We start from the raw sequence: 21,546 nt of genomic DNA, 5'->3' as shown, positions 1-21,546 counted from the left end.
ACATTAAACGATAAAATTTGTAAGCGCTTGTTTCAGAACCAAAAACCCTATGTAATTCCTTAAATGATTTTATATGACATTTGCATATCTTTCACTGTAGTTATCTGATAGGAACCCAAACCGATCCCGATCTTACCGAGCTGAAGTGCGAGTAGCTGGTGGCCGGAGCTGCCACCTTCACCGCCACAGGAGCCGCATAGGACTTGACCACCGTGGGAGCGGCGTAGCTGATGGCGGGAGCAGCGTGGGCATAGCTGATGGCCGGAGCAGCGTAGGACTTAATCACCGGAGCCGGAGCCGAATAAGTGATCGCGGGAGCAGCATATGACTTGATCACTGGAGCGGCAGCTGCATAGGTGATGGCAGGAGCAGCATGGGCGTAGCTGTAGTCCGGTGCCGAGTGTCCATAGTCCAGAAGTCCAGGAGCAGCATTGGCGGCAGCCAGCAAAGTGGTGAGAATCTGGTGGGGTATGGATAATATTATTTTAAGTTAAACAACTAAATGTTAACTAGATAAAAAAGCAATTCAATAGTCTTTTAAATATGTTTTCCGAAATTATATGTTGTTTTTCTATGGTTTAGGTGGCCCAAAGCTAGAAAATTAGAACCGCGAATTCTTCAGAACACAGGATGACTCACTGGATGTAAGGACAGTCGAACTTATTAAAGGGAAAGTTTTGTTCATCAAAATTATTTTAACTTGCATGCTCAACTTATAGGTTTTTAAAAGTTCTTGTTAAAATATATTGAACATTGATTACATTTTTGTTCAACATTTTTATTTGCTAGGTATGACTTTTTCGAATAAATCCTGTTAGTTAGTCGAACTCTAATCAAGTCGTTGCCTTATAAGGAGGATTTAGTTGAATTTTGATCCTTTGAAAATCGGAAAATAGGGTTTTAATACAAATCACTGAATTAAAACATTCACTTGACTATTGATTTTATTTTTCCATGAAGTTTATCACCAACCAAAGGTCCTAAGTAATATTACTACACTGAATCGATAGGAACGATTGATGTGTCAAGTGAAAGGAAATTCGACAAGCAACGATCAAGATACAATGTCCGATTAGGGAAATCCTATAGACTTTATCTGATGATCCTGATCCTTGGCCCGATCCTTCGCACTCACCAGAAGTTTCATGCTAGCGCTGGATAACGAATCACTTGGCTTGGAGGGAGAATTGCAACTGTAAGTGGATTGCGTGCATTGCGTTACTTTTATACTGCTCGACGACAAGGCAGACCAAGACCACGCACTCGTACTGGGGCTCTCAAACGGACAGTGGACCGGCGGACAGCCGGACGAGCGGACAGAGACAGATCTTGACTAGATTTCGATCTGAGCTTCGGACGGACGAGCGGACAAACAGTCAACAAAGCGGGCCAAGCAGCACCAATTTGTGAAGTATGTATCGCGGCTGAGGTGAAACAGCAATTCTCGTAGACGCAACTTGGAGAGCGCCCCCAAAAGCGGATGACGCAACTCGAACTGGAGCTGGGAGTTGGAAGCTTGGAGCTGGGAGCTTGGAGCTGGGAGCTCCGATCTGAAGGCAGACTAAGGAGTCGCAGGAAAGGCGGCATTTCCACTGGGGGTCTCGAATTGGAAAGCGCGCGCGCTAATTGAACTCGCTGATTATTTGGCCAGTTTTGGGTAGCTCCAAGCTGCAAGCTTCAATAATAAGGACCACACCCAACGAAAAAATCCAGCCTTGCCACTAACAACTTAATTAGCCAAGCGAGAATGCCGTCTAATTGCTTTCGATGCCATAAATAAGTATTCTCGAAACAATTCTCGGTGTCGCTGGGAAATTCTCCCCAAATTGCATAATGAACGCTTGCCAAATCGGCGAATGTCGATCCGATCCAAACTGAACAAACAATCCCCAGGCTGGCCGAAATATCTAGGCGAGCTTCATATTTATCTTTATCGTGCCGCGAATGCCGCTGCGTGCCACATTTGACCATATTGGATGGGCGATTTCAGCCGCAGCCACGCCGTCTCGTCTCGAGGACACTTGTGCGTGGAGAGGGGCTTTGGATTGAGTCAGCCCCAGTTGCCAAGTTGCCGAGTTGCCCAGTTCCCCAGCTCCAGCTCTCCATCCACCGATCCATTGGGTGTTTGCCCCTTCTCCATCGGAAATCTGAAATCTGCAATCGGCGGTTGAGCATCTGGCAGCTCGTGGGATTTTTATTGCCGCCTTGATTAACCCCCTGGGGTGGGTGGGGGTATGCAGCTATGACAGGCAGCGATGGCCTTGGGTTATCAAAAACTAATGGTGCTACAAATCTCCTAAACTATTCAGCGAGCTTACAATGTTCTTATCTTGATAAAGGCGTGTGTAATGATCATGTTATTTATTCAAATGTTTAACAAGCATGGCAATATCTCTACTGGGTCCCTGGAATGGGTAGTATTTTGTTACATAAGTTTCTTTAACATAACTGTAGTGAAAGGCTACAAAAATTGGATCACATATTTCAGTAATTGTTTAATACTTTAATATAATCTAGAGTCATGTATGAATCAACGGTGTGCGAGACATTATTTGTTGAAAACATTATAAATTTTATTCGTTTGATTAGAAACATTTAACATAGCGTGATTCATAGGTTTAGTTCTTCTAAGTGATAGAATATTCTTAATAAAAATGACTGGAAATGACTGTTATTTATATAATGATTTGTACTATGAATCAAAAGTTAACAAAAACTCATTTGGATTAGATGTGCATACATATCGGTGGAACTGTTGCATTTGGGACATCATCCTCTGAAGAATTCGCTTTTTTGTCATGGTATACCATCCTCTTCTAATTGCGTTGGGTCTTCTAAAACAACGAAAAAATTGCTCAAATTCCCGCGAATTAAGTTTTATATGAATGAAACTCACATTCTTTTAGTTCATAAACGTAAACCTTATTCGTCCCTTATTTTCAAGACTGTACTATAAAGGAGAAGAATCCCCGAAACATATATATACAAGAGATTCGTGTGTTTCACATTTCTAAGCTAATCAAAACATGCTGTTCATGTATGCAAGTTTCTAATATAATCTTTAGACCAACTAAGTTAAGCCAAGGTAACTTAGTGACTAATGCTCTGCTCTCTCTTCTTTTCAACGCCCCAAAAGTCACGTAGAGTTAAGTCACAGGAATTGCAATAATTCGCAATGTCTCAGATTGGCGCATGCTACTTGCAGCACTCCAAACGGAGTTTCCCCTCAAGAGGCCTCGAAAGCAAGACAACAACCTCAGCATCACCATCAACATCTCGAAAATACTTAGCACAAAATGTGAAAAAGACAGCACGAGATGGCAGGAAAGAGACGGAGAGTCACCTGCGATCGGAGTTCATGCATAAATCATGCCAGAGGAATGTGATTTATGTGAAATCTATTAGCAAATATTAAGTCAATAGCAGCAATTGTTGCCAGTGGTCGGCGACTGCCAAACAAGTGTTCCATGTCCAATTCGATGCGGACAGATGCGGACACATACGGACAGATCGCTGTGGTTGGTTGTTGTCGCCTCGCTTTATAAATAAAAGATTTCCCAGCCACTGCCCCACATTTTGGCCAGGTGGAAAGCAATTTTCCAGCAATCGTAGTTAGCAGCCAGAAGGGTGGCAAACTCGAGTGCCAAATTGCCACACTAACACTAGAAACTAAAGACCGATATAAGGCGATCAGCCGATCCAATCCCCATCCCCTCTTTCATTTTTTTTGGCTTTGTTTGAGAGCCAAGTCTTTAGACGGATATGGCGATCGGGCGACGCGAGCTCCAAAATGGGTGCAAAATACCGCGAATTTTGGATGACGGGCCTAATTAGCCAATGGTCACAGAATGGTCGAGAATTCGAGAAATCGATCCGATTGCCCAATGGCTCGCAAGCGCAGAATTCTTCAATTAATTAACGCCGCTGGTTTTGACTTGCAAATGTGATTCGCGAAAAACGGCCAAGAAAAACCATTGCAAAATGGAAAATCGCTGCTTAATTAAATCAGAAACAAACAGCGAAACCAACCGGGCACAAAAACCAAAAATAAAAACCGCGCGGCATTTATGACGCTTTGCCTGAATTAATGAATGAATCGTGGTGGACATGGAAATGGACTCGGATCTCGGATTTGGGAGCTGACAAACTTCAAACCTCTTTTCAGACGTGACTGGCAGTTTTCAAAGTGCACAGAAAAGATTTTTATGCTTTTGAGATCGTATCTAAATTTTTTTTAAGTTAATATTCCAAAGATTTTTGAGTGCATTTTTTTTTTGATAAGCAAATGCAAAGGTTTTTTTGAAGGTGTGCTACGTGGAACTCAATTCACCTTCACCCCTTTAAGTTGTATAAAACCATGTCTTGAATAATTATTTAAATAAGAATGGATATTGAAGTTATGAATTCAGATCATAAGCATTGACATTTTGTTTATAATATATATTTTAAGGATTCATATAACCTTAGGTTTTAGTACATTTGTACTATTTTTTTCACTCAATGAGATATAAACCTTTTGAAAGTTTTATAGAAAAGCTGAATATTTAATAAAACATGCCCATTAGAGATTCCCTAGATTTTAATTAATCAATTACTAAAATCAAATCCTTACTGACATATTTTTTTTCTGTATCCCGAACTCCATTTGCATTTGGCAATCCCATCTAAATGCTGACCAATGACAGTTTCCACTCCATGAATCGATTTTTCGCCTTTTTATTTGTTTTTGGTCAACAGGATTTCTTGGTAAGTGCTTTATTTATGGGATGACTGCTTCGAGGCGGTTGGTTGTGAAACGGTTATTGCCTTTGTAATGGTCAAGATGAAGTGGATTGGTTGTATGATGAAAGATGCAGTTTCAGATAGTTATTTAAGTAAGGTGTTTTTAAATAGGTCTAACGGTTATAAAAATATAAGTTTAGTAATCATAAAAAAACCTTAGTTTATTCTTATTTTGTCGGCTTAATTTTAAACTGGTTTGCTTTAAGCTTTAACTTTAATCCAGCTTTTTCATTTCATCAGCTTAATGCCAAGCTTGGCTTAGTGGCGCCATCTGACAGGTTTTCCGGCAAGTTCCCAAGTCAACAGATGGCGTTAAAGACCGATTTTGGTGCATGTAGTTGTCATGTAAAATGTAGATAATACTTATTTATAATAATAAAGCAAATGAATATATAACTACTCAACAATGCTAAAAGAATTATTTCGAAAATTAAAAAAAAAGTAAAGAACCCATATTTGTTAATAACAACCTTAAAAATATTAAGAAAAGATCGAATATTTACAAGGTTATTTATTTGATGTTTAAAAATAAAGAAAAAATTTAAGTTATTTCCTAAAATTCAAATGGAATAGGTAAACAAAATGCCTTAAACTCAAATAATTAATTTACATCTCACTCTTATTCAACTCTTCGTTCTTTTATCGATTGCCCTTTGCAGCATTTCCATGGAAAAAGCAGCTACAAGACCCAGAGACTCGAATAAATATAGATCAAAGTCACTGAAGTTAACGACGTATGCACAACACAGCTTTGGGGTGTCGACGATTTAAAGGGGTTAAATGGCGGTCACCGATTTGCGCCCCTCAGAATTCAACAGGTGAACAAATGGGAGGGTGGAATAGATACTTATACGGATGGACTTCGCTGAACACTGACCTTAAAATCCAATTTTAAACACGTTTTGTGCAGAATGCCCCCCTTTCAGGTTTTCAAGTTGGATTGATTGATTTAAGATGGAATAAGATTTAAAGAAGTGTTATAATTTAAATAAAAGAAATCAAATTAATAAGCCTAGATTATAGGTTGCTTAGTTACACACCATTCAATGCATTTGTGTGATTGCACACTCGAGATTTTTTTATTATATTTGTGCGTTTGTCAAGTGCAGTTTGAAATTCAAGTTGCCTAATAACTTAAAACCCCAAGCAGCTTTAATGGCCATAATTCGTCTTGGCCGCAGAAGAAGTAGAAGAACCCGAAGGCAAAAGCCAAAAGGAGTGTCTTGGTGTTGTTGCCATTGCTTTTGTTGTTATTGCGGTGTTAATGTTGTTGTTGTAGCACCACTATTGACATTATTGATGGAAATTCTTTTGTGTTTTACGAAAAAAAAAAAATGAAGAAAGTAAAACTTACTACGAATAATGACGAAGTTTAAATGCTCTGAAATACAATAGATAGATAGATAGGATATTTTCTTGAAAAGTATTGTGAATTGGTACACAGAGAAAACTATCTAAGAACATTGTTCTTGAATTGAGAAAATTTTTCTTGATTTGAGAACATTGTTCTTGAATTGAGAACATTCGTTCTTAAAAACCGTGTAAGTACATTTTGGTATCAATATAAGAACGAAATGGTGAAAAGAGAAAGTTAAATTTAACTACTTTTTGATATTTTTAAGAACATTTTCAACTCAGATGAGAACGTCAGAATTTTCTCTGTATACATTAAACATTTGGTAAGCTCATTACAATTTGCTCCACATTTATTTTTTACAGATTAAAATCAAGTTGCCTTATTTGTAACTTGAATGCATTTTTATAAATAGTTTGCAAGCTTGTAAATATTATTATGATCCTACTGAAAGTTCAAAAATTTCAGGTTAAGTAAGAATTTTTATAAAAGTAAAATGTAATATCATATCATATAAGATTTTTCTTTTTCTTTTTTAAGGTAAACAACAACCACAGTAGCACATTAGACTTTACTTTTCTATTTTATATAAATGTTATTATTTACCCAATGAAAATTTAGGTTTTTAGCTTTGCTTATTATTTTTAACATGACAATTCCAACTGCCTTTGAAATCTAACATGCTTTCTTTTTGTGAAATTTAGAATACCTTCTGTTAAGAAGAAGCGACGCGCGCTGTTTACCCTTTCCTAGCAGCAAATGAAAGCCCAACGTGGACTTCGTGGACTTTATGTGGACAGGTGCAGTGCCCAGGTAAATTCAGGTGTGTGCGTGTGTTTGCCTCCGTTTTCATTTGCCGTCCGTCTGTTTTTCGAATGCGGCCCATTCCAATAGTATTACCCATACCATTACCCATAACCAGGCCCAAACCCAGACCCAAGGCACATCCATATCCCCCGACTTCTGGGCCCAAAACGAACAGTTATGCAAATCGAGAGGAGGCGCACCTCCTCCCCCTCCTTCCTCTTTTTTATTCTCCCACTCGAGAGCTTTACTTTTTTTTTTGTTTTTCTGTGTATTTAGCGCCTAATACCCAAGTTTATGTCGCTTAATTATAGACCTTAAGCAGCCGCCGCGAACCGTTGGTTGGTTTAACATGCTAATCGGTAAACTCGGGGGTCTAGCCCCTTTTCCCATCCTGGCGGCGGTATCGAATGACCTTTTTCTCATCTGAGACGCCACTTGATGATCGAGTAGGGATAGCATGGAAATTCTAGTAGCTTGGGAGCGGAAATCCGCGATGCGAAAGCTTTTGTTAGCCAAATTGGGGTAATCGATAGTACGCCGGCCTTATAAAGCCAACTATTAAGCGGATTTGGCCAATTCGGTAGCGAGCTGAATGAAACCGAATCGAACACAGATCTGCTTTTAATAAGACTTAAATAGCTCTCAGCGGCCACGATTAATATGCCATAAAGGTTGGGCTTTAATTGGAAGGCGAGTGGGAGGCCTAAGGCGTTAACTAAGGAAAGTGTTTGCTAAAAGAACACAACTTACTACATAACAGAACTAACACTGATAAAAATCATATCATAAAAATCATAAAAAAGCCTTTGAATAAACAGTATAAGGTTTTTTTTGAAAAGTATCTTACTATATGGATACTGAAAACATTTTAAACCACGTCCATAAACATATCCATACCAATTCAATATGTTTTACTTGGAAATCTCTGTATATTATTGAAATTTTTAAATTAAATATAATATATTTAAACTAAAATTAAACCGCAAAATCAAAACTCTACTGATATCAAGTAAATAGTGTTCAAACTTAACAATATTTATATTCATAAAACAGGCTTTAATAAAATGAACTATTCAAGGCAGACTTTATTTTGGTAAATCAAATCTAAGAAATTAGTTTGTAAAATATTTCCAAATCAATTTCAAGATCATTATACCTATAGTACCTATTCCCAGTGCCTGTCCACATGAATATGATGTAAAGTTTTTCAGCTGGCATTGGGAGATAAGAGTAAAAACACATTTGCCGATGCACTTTGCCCTTTACACGAAATTTGAATGCCAGGGACTGCATTCAGAAGTGACCACAGGTGGGCGGTGTTCCAGTGGGTGGTGTTTCAAGGGTCCGCGGGCAGCAGTTGTCCTTCAAATGCCCTTTTACCCCTGACATTAAGTGAGCGAAATTGAGCGACTGACTTGATTAAACCACTTTGCCACCGTATTTGCTGTCCCATCTGATTATTGAATGCACTCATAGTTAATGCAACTTAGCGGGTACTTTAATTGCATTTCAATTTAAGAGCGGGATGCTGAATTTCTATTGAGTGGTGAATACCCTATAGATTTGTCTTTGAGAATGGTTTATTCTCAATAATGGTATTTTATTTTGGAAAAAATGTTATTAAAAAGTTATTAAAACCCTTAAAAAAACAGAAAAAACTGAAACTTATGTTCATGGTCAATGTTAAATTTGTAAAAGAATTAGAAATTTATAAAATTTTAAATTGTTATAGATTGCTTTTTAACATAAAAATAAAGATTTAATTGGGAACCCATATATCATATTATTACTTTTTGACTTAGTGGACCGTCGAGCTCTTAACACCCACAACATCGAGAGCCAAATGGAGAGTGGTGTCGTGGCAGGCAGCTTTTTGTAGGCCTTACTGCCCCCACTTGTTGCTCTCTGAGAGTCACTTTTTGAGTGAAAGAGAGATATTGCAGAGAACTCTGCACAGTGGGGTGGATCAGTAAATTAATGAAAATATTTTTATGTAGCCAAAGGCTTCCCTTCCCTTCTATTTTTCCACCACGCTCTTGTTCTTACTGCTAGAGAGCATGAACGTTTTCCTTTAATAATGAAAAATATTTATTTATTTTATTTTAACAAATTAAAGCTAATATTTAATACTAAAATTAATATTTTAAAAAAGAAGGGGCGCTGGAAGCTAAAGATCTTCGGCACGTGAAAAAATATTATATGTTGGTATTGCTAAATAAATGGGTTTTCAAAAATGTTACCATTACCAAAATATGTATTTGTATATTTATACCAAATACCAGATTTCCGCTCAAACCTTTATTATAATAACTATTACATTTACTCATTTTAAAATTACATATCTTATGCATAAATACCATCCCTAGTTGTTGACTCCCACTGTTTGGGACCCGTACCACTGTGCGTTTGGAGAGAGAGCCAGAGACCCCAACTATTTAAGCCACAACGCAACGAAACTCATGCTCAATCTTTGTTTTCGCAGCGCGGCGGTCGCATCGAAGTCGGAAATTAGAAGTAAAGGTGCACGGAGAATTCGATAAATTCAACTGAATAGTTTTGAATAATTTTCAGTGTTTTTTGAATTTGTGATTTTTGGATTTGCATACCGGTTTTTGAAAAACACAGTCACCATAAAGTGTTTTGTTTAAACTTAAACAAGTGCTTCAAAGTGCAAACCCAACGAAAGATACAAGAAAATGTTAAAGGCGAATCAGAAATATAAGATGAACAAAAAGTATGAAGTGAATTTGACCAGAAATGCTATTTTTCTTATCAGTGTGGAGACTATATTTTTAGAAAGCACAAACTAAGTTCAGTGAAAAAGTAAAGTCTTCAAGGGAAAGGCCAAATTGAAAGCCAAGCATTTATTTCTTGATGAAGTTGCTGTTTTTTTTCCATCGAAATATTTGTACTGATTATTCCGATAATAAACAGAAATACGAAACAAGTGTGTGTGTGCCATTGCAATGAAGAATGTGCTAAGCAAATAAGGCAAATAACAACCATTTAACTGTAACCGAAACTCCACACTGAGAAAACAGCCAGTCGAGAAAATTATTGGCATTTGAGAATGCTTCTTGGAATTCCAAATAGTAAATCTTTAAGATATGAAAATTTTTAAAATGATATATCCGATTAAAACTTAAAGTACAACATTCAATAAATTGAATAATCTCTGTATAGTAACATTTTATTTTAATGATAAAAGGGCGAGTTCATAATACTTTATATTATAAAATATTGCAGCTAAGAAAAAAACCTATAATAACCTATACTTTAACTTCAGAATATACAAATTTTTCTTAATTACCTTTTCTTCTGTGCTTTCGTAGTGGAAATACGGATAAAGACAGGTTGATTGACTTGTGCAAAGGGGAACTCGAGACACTTAAGATATTACCAAGTTGAGTGGGCAAACGCCCTAATGTCAAGGTCTTTCGCTTGGGGATCGTATTTTAGTCTAATGGACTTGACCCTAATTTTGGGCTCTACGAAATTCGCAGCTTATGTTACCAAAAAAACAAATTTTTTCAATTAGTGCCGAAAAATAGATTAAAAATATTAATCAATATTTTTAAATGAGTTTTTCTAATTCTTGATTTCTCTCTCAAAGTGTTTAGTAACCCCTGAAACTAACTAACGACAATATACCTAAACAAACAAAGTAAAAAAAAACGTTAAAAAAACAACCGAGTGTAATAAAAGTTTAGCAACCGCGAAAACGACTTACGAATTTTCACAACAACTTGATGTTTTGTAACGGATTTTCAACCAACTGGTAAAAACTTTATTGTGGATTCTTCTGCTGCTTCTTCTTTGCAACTGCGACAAAAATTTTTTGTGGCTCTGCGGATTTTTTTGAGAACGCAAACCATTCACATTCACGGTAAGTTGTGCTAATTATTGCTAAATTATTTGGTTAGCTATTGCAAATATAATATCTTAAGCATGATTCATGGGAGCAATCTAAATCGAAGTATGCCCTTTAATGAATCAGCTTCTTGGGATGTCCTACATAAAGTTTAGATAAAAGAACTTGCGATATAAATAGAAAATGCAGAGAAAGGAATAGCAAAGAAACATTTTATTTTAAAAGTTTTAGGATTACGGAATGCGGTTACCTACTTTGCAATTATTTAATTCAAATCCGATAATAAAATAATTAATTAATTTAAATTAGATTAGTCCCCATCTTAAGTTCTTAAGTTCATGTGGTCTTCCTTTTCATGTAAGCTGATATACAATTTGAGAGGCATTTTAATACCTGTAAATTATAAAATATGGTAATCCAAGCTACTCAACTGGTTCCATAAGTGCTAAAATTCTGAAATATGAATATGGTATAGAAGACTGACTCTGTCAGCTGTCCGTCAATAGATCACATCGAAATTAAACCATTTCGAGTTGAATAAACCCAACCGCAAAGTCGTCGAAAGCGAGTGGCACCGGCACCTGAACTTTATAATCCGACCACTTTGATCTAGTACCTCTGAAATCGCACAAGGTTGTATATGTATATCTATAGGTCTAGCGGGTCCGACACATTCCGATTTCGGTTTCGCTTTCGAAGTCGGCCTAAACTTGGCACCTGTTGCGGTCAGAGCAACACTCGCCTACACTGTCGCACAAAGTTCCGATCGAAGTGAGTTGAATATAATCGAAAAATGGTCTGTGGCCGAAAGTGCTGTTTGTTCTGCCTGTTTATGAGCTCGTGGGGCTTCCTGATGCTGAATCTTCTGGGAATTTTTTTCTATATCAAATCACTGAATCTGCTGGAGGCCCTGCCCCTGCCCCATAACTTCAGAAGTCCGGAGGAGTTTAAGGAGCAGGCGGATGCGGCCTACCTAAAAGTATCCATCCGATGCTTTGTCGCAGCCGTCGTCTATCTGGGATTCGTATTCATGTCGATAGTGTTCATCCGCCGTGACATCAAGAGGAGGAAGCGGCTCTATAAAGGGGGTGCACCCCGACACCGACATTGATCTGTGTTTTCTCTGTGTGTTCTCTATTGGTTACTGAATAAACTATATATTTTCATGGTTCCAATTGCATTGCACCCACTCGCCGCAAGTCCACCCACTTGTTAGGCCAGATCAGAACAGAACCAGTTTGTTGACCGCATTCTGCGATTAGCCTTAGCTTCTTTATCGGCGAACCACTTTTCGAGTCTGCCCCGACTGTCCACTCTTTATTATGCATTCGTCTCGACCAACCGATTTTTGACAGCGCACGTGACACCTTCACCGAGGTGTGTTCTCTTTCGGGCATCATAAATTTCCGTGAAACTCTCTTTCCGAAACATGCTAATGGGGTGTGGGTTCTGCTGAGTCTTCGGTCTTGCTTATTCTGGGGGCCCCCGTCTCTGGGGTTATGAATGTTATTCTTATCGCTGGAGCTTTTGTGTCTTACACGAAAGCCGTTGTGTAAATTATCGTGCACGATTTTCTAGTTGTACATTTGTGTATCTCGCTTGTTATCACCACCAAGTGCAGTCTGCTAAAATGTGGTTCACTGCATTTTGGGGGAATTTGGGCTAACTGATTTGGAGATCTTGCGGTACTTGGAAAATGTTCTTATTTACCTGTAAATACAGAACCTAAAAGCGTTATGCAGAAGTTGTTCTGGCTGGTAGAAATGCATTTTGTATACCTAGATCAAGTAGTCTGTCATCTATCTATTAGATAACTCCCATTAAATTTTATTGACTTTTGATATATTGTTGGTAATTTGTTACTTATTTTTCAAGTGATTTCTTTTGCATGCAAAAAGTATTACCTTTTATTAAATGATATCCGGTCTCTTATCAAAATTAAATTATAAAGATGAACTTCATGGCCTAACAAGTGTACAAGTATTTAGTTTTGTCTTTTACTTTCACACTTACTGCCTTTAAAATATACTCTCGCTGTAAGTAATTTGTAAAAAATAATTTCAATTAAATTTCATGAAAACTCATTAACTTAGAACAGCAAAGACAAATGAATGACAACTCTGGCTGAACTCAGCAACATTTGCTTTTGACATCGATTTGAGATTTTTAAGTTCGTCACTCGAAAAATTTTATATTTTAGTAGACAAACACTTGGCTAAGGTAATACTGTTTTCCAAGACCAGGAAGGTCTAGAAGTGGAATCGCGGGAAGTGACGATCTAGAATCATGTCCCGATTTTTAGTAACGGCCAAAGAGCGGCTCCAAAGGGGATGTGAGTTAAAGATACGGTGGTCATTTTCTTTCATAAATTTAGTATAAGAAGTTTTGAATAATAAACCTACCTGAACCCCCAGTGCGCTTTGGCCAGATGTTGATTCACAACACTGGTCCCCAGCAAATGGCAGCTAAGAAGCCTCCAGCGCCACCCAAAGTGGTCAAGGCCACTCCACCGCCACCCAAGTCCTCCAAGCCGCCCAAGTGTCCTGGAGACAACAAGGATATGAAGCGCAAACCAGGCTTCTTCGCCAGTGGCGGTCAACATGCGGTACTCAGTGATTGCCCCAAGCCGGAGGGCGACTTCATGAAGGCCTGGTCGGCCAAGAACGGTCGCTATAATCTCATCCTTATATCCGGTGTTCTGGCAGCAGGGGGATCCCTGGGTTTCGCCTTGTCCTCAGGTATGATTACCAATAGTATCGAAATATTTGGTTTCACATCGGTACTAAGAGTTTATATTACTTGGAATCCATTATATTTAAGTTTCTTGAGAGATCTTTTAAGATAATATCGCTTACTGGTAATAATATATATTTATTTATATAAATATCTTCGATATATAAATAAATATAAATATCTTCGATAGTTCCGATAAATTCGATATAATATAGACCATTGCCGATCGTTGTATCCTGCGCACTACACCATACTCCCCCAGGTATCCTTTGTCTAAATTGGAACATTCCCGAGTATCCCTACACCGAGGATGAGATGGAGGAGTTCGAGATCGAGGAGGAGCGTCGCCGGGAGGAGAAGGAGGCGCGCGAAGAGCGCCACCAGGATGCGGTGGAGGCCAGGGAGCTGGGCATACGTCGCCGCAATGCCAAGGAGGCCATGGAGCGGGAGGTGGACCTGATGCAGCGGGACATGGATGGCGGCATCACCGATGCCGAGTTGGATGAGCTGCAGCGCCTGGCCGCCGAGCGCGAGGCCTTCGAGCTGTGGGAGAAGGACGAGCTGAAGCGCCTGGAGGAGCAGCAGAAGGAGCGCGAGAAGATCCGGAAGGAGAAGGCCAAGGTCAAGGCCGAGAGGGACAAGGAGCGCGACAAGAAGCGGAAGGAGAAGGAGGCGCAGCTCGAGAAGGAGGAGGCGGAGCGCGAAAAGGCCCGCGAAAAGGCGCGCAAGGAACGCGAGAAGGCCGAAAAGGAGAAGCAAAAGGAGAAGGAGAAGGCCGAGAAGGAGGCCGAAAAGGCCAGAAAGGCGGCTGGATACTAAATCCTACTACCCAAGTTCAATTTACTTTGCTGACAGCAACAAAACCACAACAGCTATCAAAATGTTCCTGTCCGGCAAATACAAAAAACACCCAATGATTACAGACCCAAAACACTGGATATACTGTTCAATAAATTAACAAAATTGGTTGCTGTTGGCCTGCGATAAGCATTAGAGAATTGTGTGTTGTATCTATAAGATGGATTTCTTCGATTCCTAGACAGAAAAGGTTGTTAGGCTAAACCCATAAACCGAACTGCTTATAAGGTAGCAAGTAAATGTTATTTTCAAAACTCTAGCACTGGTTTGTTGGACCTCTTTTGAGAAAACTATTGACTATAGTTTACTATATCCCAAAAAGTAGTAAAATTTCATGGTCTGAAATTGAAGTTTTGAGTTATATAATAGTCTCATATTTTCCTGGGTGTACCTTCCTTATAACTACGAAATAATGAAATAGTCACTTCTAAATTATTTTTACCCAAACCATTGCATTAAAATGAAAACTTAGTCCATTGTAGGTCATAAGTTACATCCTCCCTTATAAGTTCTTAGTCGGGCTAACATTATAGAATACATTTAAAGAAATGTATCTTAAATTTCTAAGATAGACGAAAGTCCAGGACTTAAAAGTTTCTATAGGATTTTAAGAGGTATAATTATTTTTCCAATAAAGAATAGTTAAAGCTTTCCCCAATTATATCCGGCTTAAGGCAGACAAGTTTTGATCAGGGGATCAAGGACCAGGCCAAATCGATGGTATAGTGTAGTCTAATTACGTATCTCGGTTCAGCCACTTTATTAACTACTTACCTCGCCACATGCGGCCATTTCCACTGCTATAAAGTCAGCGCTCTGTTTCGGCCCAAATGAGGTGCAACAACAAAATGTTGGATGGCCCGAAGACCGATTTCAGAATGTTATGGCCATCCCCCCGTCCATATGGCATGCATTTAGAGTCAGTCAGGCAGTCAGTGAGCTGTAGAGGAAATGGCTCATTGCATGTAATCAAAGGCAGCGAAATTGTATCTCGCGGATAGAAATACATAGAGCTCAGCATGGAGAGAGCACCAGTGCGAATTCAATTGTGGCTTCAATTACGCATCGTCCACTGTTCGCATAACAACGAGCACTTGTTGTTCGGCCCAGTAAAGTGCTGTTCTTTCTCTGATTCGCCCCTCTAATCTATTTAATGAAAATTCGCTACCGATAGATAGATAGATACATTTCGCCCCCCCCTAACCTTAGATGTATCTGCATTTGTATCTGCTGTGCTAAGTGTGCCGGCTTGTGCGCACATAATGAATCACAATCGTCGTCAGTTAAGCCCGGCTTATCATTAATCAAATTAGCTGCAGCAACATCAGCGGCAGCAACTACAACAAAACACTTGCTTGTCTGCCACCGAGTTGCAGTTGCATCTTGCGACTTGCAACTTGCAATGCGGCACAGTGGGCCAGATCGCCAGATCGTAATTAACCATTACCATGAGTGCCGCGATTGTGCCATAAATGAGCAATTGCCGAGAGCTTATCAAATGGAGTAGAACAATCAATTAACTGGAAGGGGCGAGGAGAATTCTGGTTCAATCGGGTTCAGTGACCTGCAGAGGTGATCTTGAGACAGCGTGTATCCTATACGATTTTTTAAGAGGTTCTGAAATGCGTCATGGGAATAATAGAATTCCCTAACGTGTTATAAAGCACTAGGATGAGGATGTTGGATCATGATGCTCTCATTAATGTTGGTTTAATGGCTATTTTTATAGGTAGTATCTAAGCCTATAAAATAATAAGTGATGGGAGCACTAGTTATTCATTAGTGAAATCTTGGAAACTAAAAGACATTAAATGCTTGCAAGTAAATTAAGGTTAATTTATAAACTGATAACGAAAGTATAATATATTTGTTTTAAGTTATAATAGGTTACTTAACTAACTAATATTGAAAGAATACAATATTTGTTTTTTGTTATTTTAGGAGTTAGTGTAGTTTAACAACTAAGACTACCAAAAAGGCTCATGATACTAAGTAGCTATGAGGGCTTTAACTTTTTATTTTTATAGGAATATACGTCATATAAGTGGGTTATCTTACTGTAATAATAAAAGATAATAACTAAAATATTTTATAATGTTATTATTATAGAAACTAATTTCCTGCTACTAACTGACCACTGTACAGTGCCCACACATGGCCAGCCCGCTGAAGCTAGCTAATTTATCACTGGCATTCACGCTTCGGTATTCCCTATTCCACCTATATCCATGTCCATATCGGACCTCCAACCCCTCCCCATCGTCCATTTCTGACTGCGAGTGACATTATTACTGTCACACTGTGTCGCCCGATGCAGCTCCTCTGCCTTTTATAATGCATTTATGCTGCAATTTGTTTGAATTAGCGGCCCGCGGAGCTCCGGCTTCCAGTGGATCGCAGTGGATGGAACTTATGGAGCGACTTGGAGACGGGGCAAGAGTGCTGCGGGGGCGGAGTGGCGTGGTGTCACCGGTTTAGTGGTTTATTTGGGGCGTGTACCCATGTATCTATCCCGATCCCGTCCCTGTACCGTTCCCCTTCCCCAACCAGCCTGGTACAAGTATCTTATGCAAGCAGAGCTAAAAAAAAAAAAGTGAGCGAGAGATTGGTCTAAAGTAAAAGTAGCTGCATTTACCCAGTTGCAACACCGCCAGTTGAAAGCTTCCGGGCAGGGGCGTTGCCAATGGAAATGGGATGCAGCAGCTTGAGACCAAAGAAATTCCAAAGTAACTGGAACACATTGCCATGAAAATCCCCTCAAATTTCCATCTACTCTGGCTTAAAACAATGCATTTATCTCACCATTTATCATGGCAAATAAGAGTTTACAACCGAGTGTATGAGTTTACACATATTTTCTAGATCGTGTCTTATCGGGTCTTACATGTAAATATTTGCATCGGTTGCTGGTTTTTGGGTTTGGCGATAAGGTTTACAGCAGCATTTATAATCTGTAGATTCTGGAATTTCTTTGTTATTTATGGTTCAAGCTGGTGTGGGAGAATGTTTATTAGAGAACCTTATAGAACTTTATAAAGAAAAGAGAGTCTTTAATCTTTTTTTTAGGTTCTTTACATTCATTTCTTTGTGATGGGTTTTCCCCTAGTTCACTTCTCTTAGAAGTAATTCCCCGTTCATTGACTGGCAACTTTCCCCGGCTAAACAAATTGGAACTCTCACTTGATAAGCGTTACAGTAATTAAACAAATTGGCCAATTGGCTTTTGGGGGCCTTTTGAACAAATCGAATGGCGCTGGTAATCGAAGCTGAAGAATTGAGAGTTGAGGATTGAGAATGAAGAATGGAGAATGGCGGAGAGCTGCGAGCGTGCCAAGCGGCGTTTTGTATCTGGATTGAGGTCTTGCCACAGTTAGCCGAGCAAAGCGCAGTTATACCAATTCTCCATAGCCGTCTCGGCCACAGTGGGTCAATTCTCCATGCTCCACTCTAGGCAATCAATTTGTGGGACTTGTTCTAGGCCTTCTTCGACGCTCCTCTGCAGTCTTCTCTCCGGTCTTTTGATGTGCAGTGCACGTAGACTGACTCATTCGTACTCCTCGCATTTGGTATTCCCATTCGCATACTCATATTCGTAATCATTGTAATGAGCCATTTCTCTAGTTACTTTCCTCGTTCGGCGTATGGGCAGGGTTTTTAATTAATTTTCCATTGACCAAGCCTGACAGCTGAGCCTCAGCTTTTGGGGAGCTGAGCCCAGAGCTCTGCCAGCCCAAGAGCATTTCGTATTAATTCTCATTTTTTCGGGCTCCATTTCGGGGTTTTTGGATCCGCCTCTTGTGTGTGGCCTCCGGTTTCGGCGGTCTTCTGTCCAAGCTTATACTCCAGCTTATTTGTTGTGTGGCCATCGTCAAATTTCGCATTGAAACACGAGACAGTGGAGCCAGAGTCATGGGAATGGTTAAAAATTCTAAAGGTTTTCGGGAGAAAATAAGACTTTTAAAATATTTGGAGAGCAGTATTGAAATTTTAAGGGAAATAAAATATTTTATGAGAAGAAAAACCTGAAGAAGTATTTTACTAAAGTCTTTAAAGAGTCTAAAGTCTTTATACGGTTCTTTATAGTACTCATAATAATTCTAATATAGCGAACTCTATCATTATTTTAATGGTTCATCCCAAAAATGGCATATCTTAAGAGTCCTAAGAGTAACTATTATTTATTATATTAATTAAATACAAAAATGTCTATTCGATGCAGAAATAATCAATTAAGTTTGGGAGAAAGTATTTTAACCATCCTAACTTGTATAAAAAAGATATTTTCTTTGTTGTTTATTATTTTTCCTATGTATTTTAACCATCCTAACTTGTATGCCAAACAACGATATTTTTTTGATTATTTTTAACTGATCCTTTATACTTTTCCCAACCTGGTACCACTGTGCATGTCCTGCAACTGAGCTTTGTTATAAATTAAATTATTTTTCATGTGCATACATATATCTCCCTCGTATTTACGAGCCCATGTGCTGTACAGATATCGTTATACTAAATTGTAATGTGGGCCTCCCGAGGAAAGAAGCCCGGAACATCAGAATGGAAGAGAGGGCGTAAGCGATTTGTCTTTTGGTTAATTTTTTGTCGGCCCCTTAAGTCAAAGTACCGCTAGGGCCACCGCCTTCGATCCTGTTTTTTACTCCAGTCTTCAGCCAGCGAAATCTCGGGTAATAAAGTAATTAAAGCCCCTGACACTGTTCAATATTTCATCTCTCATCTGGCGGACGGGAGATTAATTGAGATTGGGGCGGCGTACCGGTCATGCGGCTATTACGTACTGATTTGCATTTAATTGCATATGATTGAGAAACCAAAATAAAACAAAACGTATTAATTTTCACTTAATTTCATTTGGCAAATGCATCACGAAAAATGGTTTCGTTTAGTCAAGGGAAAGCAAACTGAGGTAATGAGTGCAATAAAACCCATTTGTTGATGACTTTTAAATAAGCAATTTGTTGTTATTTCTGAGGTCCAAGTCTTCAACTTCTCCATCGTTATATGTATATCTGATTTTTTATTTCTTTTGTTAACTGTAAAACGTTTTACTTTCGCGCGCGTTTTAATTGCCGCCTGCTGCTTCTGATGAAGATGAAGATTGTGATAATGATGATGATGATGATGATCTGCCAAATCCCCAGTCCCAGAAACGTTTGGCAACATTTGTTGGCCACGTTAATGTGATGTGGCCACCATAAAAAGCGTGTGAACCCGCTGTTAACTTAACGTGGCGACACTTTTTCCTGGCCTTCGCTTTTCCCCAAAGGTGAAGGCGGTTTTTCTTGGCCATTTCCATTTCCCTTAATGGCTTTAGTGGCTTCCGTTGAAAGTGCTTTGGTGGGTTTTCAAATACTAAAACACCTTTCTTTGTTGGCATTAAAGATCAACTAAAATTTAGTAGGAACAAGGAACAGGAAAATATGTATATTACTTTACATTTATAGAGATTGTTGCATTTTCTAGATTTTTAAGCTCAGCGAAATTCCAGCCAATTTTCTAAATTTAAAGATATATGGTGTTCCAATTTTATAGCTTACTATACTGGCTTTAAACACTTTTTAAGTTTTCTTATATATTTAATATAGGGTTTTGAATATATTAAACTAATTTATAAAATTTTTATTTCGTTTTGAATTAAAGAATATATGATATTTATAAAATAAAATGTAAAGCGTATTTTCCCGGTTTTAACTACTTTGTAGGTTTTCTTTAATATTTTAAATTGTTTTTCGAATGCTTTTTTAAAAATCATTTTCAGTAGTATATCAATTTATAGTAGTTTCCCAATAAAGTTTGAAAATGTTGTGGCCCAAAGCCACTCAACTGAACCCACTTCCACCGACCGCAATCCAATTTTCATTTCTTAACCCATTTAAGCACCCTCATTTTCTACGCCACGCGGTTTTTTCCACTTGCATTTTCCGCGGAACGCCGCTGGGCAATCAACAAGTTGCTGATCCACAAAATAATCGCACATTTAATTGCAGTACCCAACCGATCCGTGGCAGGAAAATGCAGTTGCAGTTGCAATGGCAACTTGCAACTGTCAGCAGGTCTTAAAAAAATACAGCAAAAAATGTTAATTTCGATTCAGTTGCACGGTGAACACAATGGACCGTGGATGGCCAACAGTGGACAGCCACTGTTATTTTATTTGTCAAGAAAATTGGGTCAACGCCGAGAGAAGACCGGGGGAAGACTGGCCAAGAACGATGACTAAGAAATGTGTTAATGATAGTGAGTGGCGTAATTAGCCAGAAATATTTGTCGTTGGTAAGACGAAAACGTTCGCCGTCGCATGCCACACAAAGTGCTCGCATTTTTTGGGCAGCTGGCCCAGAAGGCAGGAAATTGCGTGAATATTTGCTGCAACTTGGAAAATGGTTGGCCATACATAAATTCATTACCTTTTGCATAAAATTAGTTAACCTTCGGTGGGTGAACGTAAGCAAAAGTCAAATAAGAAGGTAAAACCATATGTGTTAACCTTTTTCCGCCATTCGCTTTCAAATGCTTGCTTTTTGATGTATCAAAATATTTTTGGAACTCTGATCAGAAATAATATCCATATTATCTACTATCTACTTTTAAATATTAGAGAGATAGCTTATATAACCATTCTCTTTAAAATGCTTGCTTTTTGCTAGAAAAAATATATTTGGTATTCTGATCAGAAATAATATCTATACCATCTACTATCTACTATAATATATTATAAGTATATTATATGATACTCAAATTAAATATGTTTAATTGTTAATAAGCTCTCACTGTGACACTTAATTTTGAAGCTCTAAAAATTTAATTGTTTTTCCCCCAAAAAGTTTCCACTTCATTTCTTCACTTCCAGCTTGATTTTACCTCGAGGGAAATAGAATTTCCAGTTTTGTTTATTTAAATATCTGAATAAATTATGCAGAGCCAAACGGCAGCAGCAAAAACGATTCGAAAATCATCAACAAATGAATGTCAAAATAATAACAAATTAACTGCTTCGGTTGCCGTGGCTGTCACAAGAAATATGACAGTTTACAAACGGTAAAAAAACATGGCCCACAGCAGCGGCAATAAACATTAACTTGGCTTAGATGACGTTGACAATTTCTAAGGCGTCAACTTGTCA

At 38.5% G+C, this 21,546-nt stretch overlaps 4 protein-coding genes across 7 annotated transcripts in view; 3 read left to right on the top strand and 1 right to left on the bottom strand.

Moving 5' to 3' along the window:
- LOC119551138 (cuticle protein 16.5) overlaps positions 1-21,546 on the bottom strand; it is a 42,577-nt gene that overhangs the window by 908 nt on the left and 20,123 nt on the right. The window contains exons 1-2 of one of the 2 annotated variants that reach the window (XM_037860329.1): positions 1,136-1,359; positions 137-460 (exon numbers count right to left, since the gene is read on the bottom strand). In XM_037860329.1, the coding sequence (XP_037716257.1) occupies positions 137-460; positions 1,136-1,147 (336 nt within the window). In that variant the 5' untranslated portion in view covers positions 1,148-1,359. Of the gene's footprint in view, positions 1-136; positions 461-1,135; positions 1,360-21,546 lie in introns of those variants that run through there. The other variant, XM_037860328.1, reaches the window with a different exon arrangement.
- Positions 9,419-21,546, top strand: part of LOC119551131 — a 52,533-nt gene continuing 40,405 nt past the window's right edge. The window contains exons 1-2 of one of the 3 annotated variants that reach the window (XM_037860316.1): positions 9,419-9,463; positions 10,557-10,829. The gene's annotated coding sequence lies outside the window, so the exon portion shown is untranslated. Of the gene's footprint in view, positions 9,678-10,556; positions 10,830-21,546 lie in introns of all 3 variants that reach the window. The other 2 variants (XM_037860317.1, XM_037860315.1) reach the window with 2 other exon arrangements.
- LOC119551139 (ribonuclease kappa-A) lies at positions 11,576-11,936 on the top strand. The gene has a single exon (XM_037860330.1). The coding sequence runs from the start codon at positions 11,608-11,610 to the stop codon at positions 11,923-11,925; it is 318 nt and encodes a 105-aa protein (XP_037716258.1). The 5' UTR covers positions 11,576-11,607; the 3' UTR covers positions 11,926-11,936.
- Positions 12,939-14,540, top strand: LOC119551136 (histone-lysine N-methyltransferase, H3 lysine-79 specific). Its single transcript, XM_037860326.1, has 3 exons — positions 12,939-13,146; positions 13,229-13,552; positions 13,810-14,540. Exons 1-3 carry the CDS (start codon positions 13,101-13,103, stop codon positions 14,364-14,366), a joined length of 927 nt encoding a protein of 308 aa, XP_037716254.1. The 5' UTR covers positions 12,939-13,100; the 3' UTR covers positions 14,367-14,540.

The sequence above is a fragment of the Drosophila subpulchrella genome, chromosome 2R, assembly GCF_014743375.2.
Source record: "Drosophila subpulchrella strain 33 F10 #4 breed RU33 chromosome 2R, RU_Dsub_v1.1 Primary Assembly, whole genome shotgun sequence".
Lineage (NCBI taxonomy): Eukaryota > Metazoa > Arthropoda > Insecta > Diptera > Drosophilidae > Drosophila > Drosophila subpulchrella.
This window is presented reverse-complemented; position numbering and strand designations above follow the sequence as displayed.

Bases quoted from the DNA above. Each gene is read 5' to 3' on its own strand.
- LOC119551139 (XM_037860330.1), top strand. From the start codon at position 11,608: ATGGTCTGTGGCCGAAAGTGCTGTTTGTTCTGCCTGTTTATGAGCTCG.
- LOC119551136 (XM_037860326.1), top strand. From the start codon at position 13,101: ATGTCCCGATTTTTAGTAACGGCCAAAGAGCGGCTCCAAAGGGGAT. The intron at 13,147-13,228 runs GTGAGTTAAAGA...CTGAACCCCCAG, and splicing joins AGAGCGGCTCCAAAGGGGAT to TGCGCTTTGGCCAGATGTTG. The intron at 13,553-13,809 runs GTATGATTACCA...ATACTCCCCCAG, and splicing joins GGGTTTCGCCTTGTCCTCAG to GTATCCTTTGTCTAAATTGG.